This window comes from Arvicanthis niloticus, unplaced genomic scaffold (genome assembly GCF_011762505.2).
Source record: "Arvicanthis niloticus isolate mArvNil1 unplaced genomic scaffold, mArvNil1.pat.X pat_scaffold_861_arrow_ctg1, whole genome shotgun sequence".
Lineage (NCBI taxonomy): Eukaryota > Metazoa > Chordata > Mammalia > Rodentia > Muridae > Arvicanthis > Arvicanthis niloticus.
The window spans coordinates 18,607-28,379 of record NW_023046444.1 but is presented as its reverse complement, the minus strand read 5'-3'; the positions used below and the strand labels follow the sequence as shown (position 1 = coordinate 28,379).

Genomic DNA, 9,773 nt, shown 5'->3' with positions numbered 1-9,773 from the left:
TTGAAATTTTTCCTATAAATTTCAAGTAGTATATAATTTATTATTAATGTTATTGAAAATAAAATACATAAATATATTATTCATGACTAAAGAACATGAAGAAAGAATATGTAATTGTATAAGATGAATTTTCGGCAGCATTTGCTTACTTAACTTTGAGCATTCTGGCATGCTTGCATGTGTAAACTTTTCATACTCCATAGCCAGAAGAGCTGATTCTTTATAACAAATAAATAAAAATTCTAATGGTGTTTATATCACTACTAATCCAGAGTTTGACTGTAATATTGGGACTTGAGGACCATACTTTTAGAGATGAACTCAGTCTAAATTGTTTTTTGTGTTTAAGGGATTGGCATTCAAAAGTGTATGAAGCACTAATGAATCTATATTAATTGGGAAAGAGAGCCGGCAAACCACACTATTACTTAGCAATATTAAAGCATGAAATATGATGATTAGAAGCTAACAATAAATTATTATGTAAACTAAGTATATCAGAAAATGTGTGTTATGCTTTGAAATCATGAAATTTCTAAAACTTTATATGTCAGAACCTAAGACTCAAACTTACTTCATTAATAAATGAGGCCTTCAGAATAGCTTTAACAGTTCATTTTATCATTCATTGTACTAAAATGCTCCCCTTGAACTCTGACAGTGGTTTTCATATTACACTTAACAATGAGTTTTCATGTGTATTTACTGAGGTCCAATCTTTCAAATTAGGACTTGCCAATCTCCAAAACTTAATAGCATCTATTATTTAAATAAAATATTTAAGATGTTATAATTGTGTGTCATTGAAGTACAAATGTTTTTTAAATGTTTATATTCTATATTGAAATTTATTTTCAGAGTTTGAAACTTCCATGCATCTATCCAGTGAAATTTAGTCATACCTACTTCCACATAGCACCCCTTACCTTTCATCATCATCATCATCATCATCATCATCATCATCATCATCATCATCATCATCATCGTTATTGTGATTGCTACTGCTGTTACATATATATTTATACATATTCATAAAACTGCATCATTTAATTTATCTTTTGCTTAAGCAACTTTAGGACCACATTATATTGAATGACTAATTAGGGCCTCATCCTCCAAAGAAGTTTTTTTCACTCTCTCAGCCCTAGTTGCCTGTAGTTCTTGGTTTGGAGATAAGATTTTTTTGCCTTCTGCCCATATGTATACAGTTGTGGGATTATCTATTGGGATAACAACCTACCAACAGACATCCTCTAAAGAAATTAGGGGTTGTTAAAGGTGTCCCATTTAGGGATGAGCACTCCATAGTCACTTTTCAGCACATAGTCCAATTGGTGTCATCTCTATTATCCTCTATTCCAGAAAACAATCATCTTTGATAAGTAGGTAGAGCCACACAATTCTATGTGTGTGTAAGGGTATGTATTTAGAGCACACTTGTATCACTTTGCATACTTTTTGAAATATACACATGCATACACACATATAATTTGTATAATGTATTTAGCTTATTTGTAAATTTTAAGAATGTACTTATGTGATATACTTATCACTTAATTAGACAACAATTCTCAGTAAAACTTACTTCAGATTTAATGTTCTGGTGGATAAATGGGATTCCAGGAATTAATTAGACATAAGACGAAGAATGGAAACTAGTGAGAATGTACAAGTAGTATTTCAATAGAGCAGAAAATTACCAATGATTTTTGCAGTAGCCTGAATATGGCTCCATATGGCCATCATTATGTGTGATTTGCTGCCATGATGGATGATTTAAGAGTTCAAAATATGGGTTAAATTAAATTCAGAAGAAATTTTTAATCATTCATCAAATATTTACTAAAAAGCTACTACAATAGACAACTGATAAAATATTAACCTGTTGGGTTGTAGTGTACACATGGGTCCTGTTGTGTGGGCCCAGTGCATCTGTCTCACCATGTGGTTAGGGCCTCTCGTGGGAACAGAGGCACAGGAATTTGACTGTGTTCACTCCATGCTTGCACCAAGTGGACACTTGTCTTTGCAAAACCGCAGTACTCCACTGGGGTCGGAGAACACAGTCTGAGGTCCTGCGGGGAGCCTGAACTATTGGGAAGAGAGATGACCTCTGGCTATGTCCCATGGGAATGAGAGTTCTTGTCACAATGACTCACTGGGCTGGATCACGGCTGACTCAGCTTGCTTGCTTGGGTTGCTGGGCCTCCATGGCTGAGAAGGTAGAGTTCATGAGCAGATTAGATGGTGATAGTTGAAAACCTTCTCCATTGTTCTCCATGGCAGGTCCCAAGAAAGAGAAATAGGCTATGATCTTAAGATATTATTGTCATGGAGGAAAATAGATAAAACTATACCCCTATATTTTCTGAAGTTAAATACTTTTTGCAAGAAGAAGGGTCTGGGTAGGTGTGGGGCTGTGAGAAGCAGCTGATTGAGCATAAGCCTGGAACCCTAGACCCTTATTGGATGGCAGGAATTTGGCTCTGCTCCAGGGCCCTGGTTCTTTTCATTTAGCTTTAGCCCTCCACAGCCCCTCCCACAAAGAGGTCTAAGGCCATCAGTCAGAGGAACAGGCCTCAGGCCCTAGAGAGATTTACATACTAATGTGATGCCTGAAGGCCAGAGGGTGGAGCCAATTGAGCATTTTTCTCCAGCCCCTCCCACCTCACTCTCTCTATTTAACTCAGGTCTGCCCTGAGTTTCACAGAGGTGCACATCCAGATTCAACCATCATCCGTCATGCCAATAAAGCCATTTTGGAAGCCCACAGACTTTCTCTTGTCATTGGGGCTGTTCTGTGAGGAACCATAGAGAAGGCCTTTAATAAGCCACTGTAGCCACTGCAGCAGCATCTAACTTCCCGCCTGAAGGAACTTTCAGTTCCTCCCCAGCCATACTACCCACAGGAAGGAATGTTTAATTGGCTACGCCCCTCTGACCTTTAGGTACCTCATTAATATAGAGACTTGTTTTGAGGCTCTGTGGCCTGTAGTCATGCCCTCTACCTGTGGAGGGGCTCCTACATGACTGAAAGGCACAGATTTATAGAGGTCTGTGGCCTTGTATTAGGAGCCTAGAGTATGGGAGCATGGCAAAATGCCTGTTGTCCCTTTCAGGGAACCCTGAATTGATATTTCACATGTAAAAGATGGCGAGTATAGAGAATGTGAACTTATAAACAAAACTACCTAATGATGTAGGAAGACAGTTTATGCAATGAGTTGCACATAGCACTGTCATGAAGGTAAAGGAAAAGGGTAGTATGACACAGGGACATTTGACCATTTGACCAGAGGCCTGAACGTACTGAGAGCCTTTTTCAAAGGGAAGCGCAAAGGTCCTGAAGCAAGATCATAATTGTAACCCTAAGAACAAGCAATGATATGACTGGGGATATGGCAGAAGAGAATGAAACTCATCTAATGCAAGAAAGGAATGGCTCTTTCAGAAACTAGAGTACACATTACTATTTTGTTTGATATAGATAGTCTAGAATATTTAGTAATAGATGAAAACATTAACTTTTAACTATTACATTTCTGCCACTCTGACAAATTATCCCTCTGAAAATTAAAGGAAAAAGACATGCTTCAGCAGAAATACTATACAGAGGGTCAGGAATTTGAACAGAGGTATAGAGCAGTGGGGGATGGGGAACTGTATGAAACCAATGAAAAGTGGCAGATGCAGCTAAGCAAAAGGCTACCAGGACCCAACAAAAATTAGATTAGCTGAAATGCCCAACAAAGGGGAGGGAGAACATGTAGAGACCATATCTAGAGGCTAGGCAAGGCCTCCGGTTGGGGGATGGGACCACCAACTCATCTCCAAATTTTTAACCCAGAATGTCTCCTGTCTAAAGGAAATACAAGGACAAAGTATGGAGCAGAGACTGAAGGAAAGGCCGTCCAGAAAATGCCTAACCTGGGGATTCATCCCATATACCAACATCAGACCCAGATACTATTGCTGATGCCAAGAAATGCTTGCTGACAGAAGCCTGTTATAGCTGTCTCCTGAGAAGCTCTGCCAGAATCTGACAAATACAGAGGCAGATGCTCACAGCCAACCATTGGACTAAGCATGGAAATTCTAATGGAGAAGTTAGAGAAAGAACTGAAAGAGCTGAACAGGTTTAAAACCCCATAGGAAGAACAACAGTATCAACCAAGAACCCCCACAGAGCTCCCAGGGACTAAACTACCAACCAAAGAGTACACATAGAGGGACCTATGGCTCCAGTCACATATGTAGCAGAGGATGACATTGTCTGGCATCAATGAGAAAAGAGGCTCTTGGTTCTGTGAATGCTCAATTCTCCAGGGTAGGGGAAGGCCAGAATGGTGAGGTAGGGGTGGGTAGAAGGGTGAGGGAGCACCCTCATAAAAGCAGGGGGCAGGGAGGTGGTATAGGCAGGTCCCGGTGTGGAAACCAGGAAACGGAATAACATTTGAAATGTAAATAAACAAAATAGCCAATAAAAATAAAGAGAAAAAAGAAAAGAAAATGCAACATAAAAGGAGGGGTATTTCATGTAGAAAAACAAAAGCATAAATACTAATCCATAAGAGATGTCAGTGTAGTATATATTTCAGGAAAATGTGCAGAAAGAAGACATTGTCATTTAATAATGCATATTCTGAAACTAGACTCCTGAAATGACAGTGAAATAAATAAATAATATGCATCTTTTTCATTATAATATCCAAATTAGAAATTAAATTATTAACGATAAACACTGCTGACTATTTTCTGGGCTCTCCAGTGAAACAAAAGCACATAAAATAGCACGTGTGTTCACACATGTATTTATGAAGCATGAATATATTATCAGTATGGTTTTGTGTGATAGTGGTATGTATAAAACCTGTAATATATTGATCAAAGTCTAGAGAATAAAGAAAGTAAGTAGATAATTCAATCTACATTCAGCATCCTAAGAAAAGGGGAAGCTAATGACCATCTTGAAGTGCAGATAGATGTTCTCACATAAGAGAGTAAGAGAAGACATATGCCATAGTTAAAGAATGAGAGAGAGGGGAACAAATCAGAGAGTGGGAAGAATGAAAAGATAAAAGGAAGAAGAAAAGAGAGAAAGAATATGAGACAAGAGTGAAAACAAAGAGAGATTCAACCACAGGGACAGTATATGTATTCCTGAACATAACTTTTCTTGTTTGTTTGTTTCTGTAAAGCAATGTTTCCTAGAACTTGTACAAAACATATATTTTAAACATAACCCAATAACTAGATAATATTAGGAAAGAATGAATTCAAGTATCATCAGTCTCTGAAGTGAGAACTTAGAGTCATAAAGAACATGTTGTCTCTAAAATGATCTTTTTGAATGCATTCTTTACCTCCTTATTCCTCAAGCTGTAGACCAGAGGGTTCAGCATGGGGATGACTATGGTGTAGAACACTGAGGCAATTTTATCTGAATCCATGGAGTGACTGGAGCTGGGCTGTACATACATAAAAATACTAGTTCCATAGAAAATGGAGACTGCTGTGAAATGGGAGGCACAGGTGGATATAGCCTTGTGATGTCCTGCAGCTGAGTGCATCTTCAATATAGTGACAAAAATGAACATGTAAGATATCCAAATAACTAGAAAGGCAAAAAATATGTGGAAGCTCACTATGTACACAAGAACCAGCTCACTGGCATGTCTGTCAGAACAAGAGAGAACCATGACTGCAGGAATATCACAGAAAAAGTGATGGACAACATTAGACTCACAGAAATAGAGCTGGAATGTATCTCCTATGTGGATGGAGGCATTCAGGAAACCAATGATATAAGAGCCAATGATCAGCCATGTACACACACTTGTAGTCATGGTGGTGGTATAATGTAGTGGCTTACACACTGCCGCATAGCGATCATAGGCCATTGAGGCCAACAGGTAATTCTCCACAGTAATAAATGCTGCAAAGAAGAACATCTGAGCAGCACAGTCATTATAGGCAATGACCTTGTCTCCTACAAGAAAACCAGACATGACTTTTGGAGTAACTGCTGAAGAGTAACAAAAGTCTACCAGCGATAAGTTACCTAGAAAAAAGTACATGGGGGTGTGAAGCCGAAAGTCCATGAGAATCAACAGGATCATTCCCAGGTTCCCCACCAGGGTGATTGTGTAAATGGCAAGAAATGTGATGAAGAGTGGAATCTGTAGGGCTGGGTCATTGGTTAGTCCTAACAGAAGAAACTCTGTCACTTCTGTCCTGTTCTCCATCATGTTGAACAATCTCTGCAGCAATAAAAAAAATTAAAGAGTTCAATGTGATAAAGAAATGAAATGGTAATTAGAAGGTATAAGGATGATTTGTATTCTGTCATTGTAGCTATAAATTTTATCTCAAGATTTTTCAAAATATAACTGAACTTGAAAACTAAGGACAATGTTTTAGCATAGGACCATATATGGATCACATACATAATATTAACATTTTATAAATTTAAAACATATGTATAAACAACTTAATAACTTGATGAAAATGATTAGTGTAGATGAACCTATCTGAAAACTAATTTCTCCTAATTTCAGTTAAAACTCATGTTTTCATTTGCTTACCTGTCAAAAAATTGCTATGGATACTTTTATTGTGCCCTCATAAAAGTTCATTCACTAACGATGCTCTTCACATTCCTATAAATTAATTAACACAAGAAAGTGAGTAATTCATAAGTAGTGGCATGATTCTTGGTTGCTATCTTGTTTCTATAATCATATATAACTTTAACTCAGGCTGAATAATTTTTAAGTAGGACTAAAGTAGATTTAAGTTAAATTAAATTTAAACCCTTGACTCAATTTTAGCACTTAGCAATTAACTTGGTGATTAGTTTGTTCAACATGTTTTTCACAGTAATTAAAGTTACTGTGAAATTAATGGTTAATTAATGGTTAATTAACTTCATATGGTGACATAACCAAGCAAATAGAATCCTGAAAATTTACATGAGTTCTCTTTTAATGACAAAAATCACCAAGAATTAATTAATGATCCTTATTTGACTTGTTACCTTTTGCTGCAGTAACTCATGATTATTACTTGTGCATTCATGCATGTTTATAATTATAAACTGAGATTAAAAAGAGTTAACTACTGAATGGTATTACATTTCAATGAATGATTAAATACTAAATATCTGGGAGATTATGAGAGTAATTCAACCAGCAGAGGCAAATCTAATTAATGTATATACCAAGATATATGCAGCAGAGAATTCAGGTTCTTGCAGCAAATATCTGATATTTATCTCTCAACATCATATTCCTATCTGACACATGAAGACTATAAATAAGACTTAATTTTAGTTAGCATTGCTAGAATAAAGTAGTATATAATAGAAAGTTGACATTTGAGTGTTTACTACCGGTGACTAAGGCTGAGATGTTGCTATTAGGATAGGACAATAAATACCACATTTTGAACAAGGTCAACACTAGTAATGAAGTGGTTCATTTGTCATGAATGACATGTTGATATTTCAAAGTCCACTTTTTCTTCTCTTAGAATTTGGTGTCAGTGACTGCATGCTCCGGAATTTATATTTTCTTACTACAATACAAGCATATGACTTCTGAAATTTGTCTAAGCAACCTATTTTGAAAAAAAAAATACTTTTTGAAATTCTCATTTTCATCTGGGTTAAAGAGTTCATTATTCTTAATCTTCAATCTTTCTTTTGCAACTGCCATAACACAGTCAAATATCATGGATTCTGAGAGTTGGAAAAGTCCCACATTATTTGTAGAATTTAGTATTTACACCAATAGTACTGACACATTCCAGCTTCTCAAACATTTCTAATTTAGTAACCATATTTAATATTTCCTTATTTGAATTGCAACTATAGAGTCAGTATAGCACATGTGCAAGATGATTAGTTAATCTAGGTTTGGGTGTTTTTCTTTCTTTCCTTCTCCTCCTTCTCCCTCTACCTTTCCTGCTCCCTCTCTATCTTGCCATCTCTGTCTAAATGTCTCCCTGTCTCTCTGACTCTCTCTATGTCTGTCTTTCTGTGTGTGTGTTTCAAACCTTCAATGAAATTCAAATATACAGTACACAAGATAGTCACTAATTAATCAATCAAAATATCATTTCTTTTACTTGTATTCATACTTTATGAGGCATGACTCAAACAATGAATCTCTGAAGAATTTGTGATAGACATTTTAACATTTATGCTCCATCCTTACCTCTGTTTCTAGATAAGTCTCTTGAAATCATCTCTTTCTATCTTCAAACAATTGAAACATGTTTCCCAGTACTGTTGCATAAATTATACTTCTCACTTGAATAGTCTTGGAACTTGAAAGTAATATGTTTCTTAACTATGAGAATAAGAATATCCAATCTAGAAAGTGGTTTTGAAGTCATTAATTCAGCTATATTATATTTATTAAATACTACTAGGTGTTCTTTCTTGAGAAGGGATAAAAATTCTCTGTAAAGCAGCGTAGAATGTTGGAAAGAATATCAGCAGTGGCCAAATTTTAAATATAACTCATATTTTTTCTATATCCTTGGAAGAGCCATTCATCTCTTTCTTACTTGTGAAAGCTACATTACTTTTCTCTCACAATTTAAAATTTGTCTGTAAATAATAAATAAAAGAAGGCCATAAAATATTGCATAAAGATTTTACCGTTGAAATCACATAATTTTCCTCTTCATCTCTTTGCTCACCATGATGGAAGCTTGACAGCAAATAATAAAGTCAGGAAAAGGCTGTTAGTTACTCACAATAATTAATGTTCATATAAACAAAGGATGTGCAATGGAAAGTTGTGCTCTCCTTATAAAAACACATGATGTTGAGTCACTTTGGGTAATGCACGGAAAACTAGAATATCTACAGAGAGTTAAAAGTCTCTAGAGATTTCCCTTCAGAAATTATGTAATTCATACATCTACCCATTCTACAAAAGAGGCAATTAATTTGCCTGTGGGGATCAAAATGACTATTATCTCTTTAAAATAAAATGACTTCTTCACTGTATCAGTAAAAACATTATAATGTGTATTCTAATGTATTATACCATTAGATATTCTACACATCTTTGATTCCCCCTTCATCTTATTGACTTAATCTTCTTGTCACCACTAGTTAATTCTCAACTTCTGTGATATCCACATTTTAGGTGCCACATATTCTGAATGAGATCAATCAATAAGTAATTGTTTGTCATTCTATTCCTTGTCCCTATCACAATGACCTCAAGTTCCATCCATGTTGCTGCAAATGGAAGTTCATTTGCTTAAGCATGAATAGTGTTCTATTGTGTTCACACTCCATAGTTTCTTTATCTTATCAGCAACTGATGAATGGTCTGGATTTTTGCTTTTCTTAGCCTCTGTGCAGGGAACTGCAGGGAACTTTGTCTCAGATATATCTTTTGCATATTTATTTAATTTTTTTGAATTATCTTTAGTAACCGAGTGACTAATTCATTACATAGTTTCATCAAGTAATAATTTACTTCAGGAAGCATAGTGTAAATTTTTAATTCTTTTTTGAAGAGTGTCAATGGCATTTTGATAGAAATTAAAGTCTGAAGACTATAGGTTGATTAGAACAGAGCTTTTGACAAAACATATTATTATTTCATTCTGTGCAAACAAGATGTATATCCTCTTCATTGAGTTAACGTCTCAAGTTTTGTAAATTTCATATTTCATTATAAAAACTTTCATTACTATGAGTAAACTTATTTTCTTGATTTCCATTTCAGATAATCCATTATTGTTACATA

The 9,773-nt window shown here is 35.6% G+C and overlaps 1 protein-coding gene across 2 annotated transcripts; it reads right to left on the bottom strand.

Annotated features, from left to right (window-relative positions):
• Positions 1-36: 36 nt before the first annotated feature.
• LOC117702478 (olfactory receptor 5B3-like) lies at positions 37-8,778 on the bottom strand. Of its 2 annotated transcripts, none has more exons than XM_076706480.1 (3): positions 8,666-8,778; positions 6,585-6,659; positions 37-6,260 (listed from the first exon to the last, which is right to left on the bottom strand). In XM_076706480.1, exon 3 carries the CDS (start codon positions 6,246-6,248, stop codon positions 5,313-5,315), a length of 936 nt encoding a protein of 311 aa, XP_076562595.1. In that variant the 5' UTR covers positions 6,249-6,260; positions 6,585-6,659; positions 8,666-8,778; the 3' UTR covers positions 37-5,312. The 2 variants fall into 2 exon arrangements, with proteins under 2 accessions (XP_076562595.1, XP_076562596.1); XM_076706481.1 differs by lacking the exon at positions 8,666-8,778 and adding an exon at positions 8,217-8,628.
• Between the last annotated feature and the right edge of the window lie 995 nt (positions 8,779-9,773).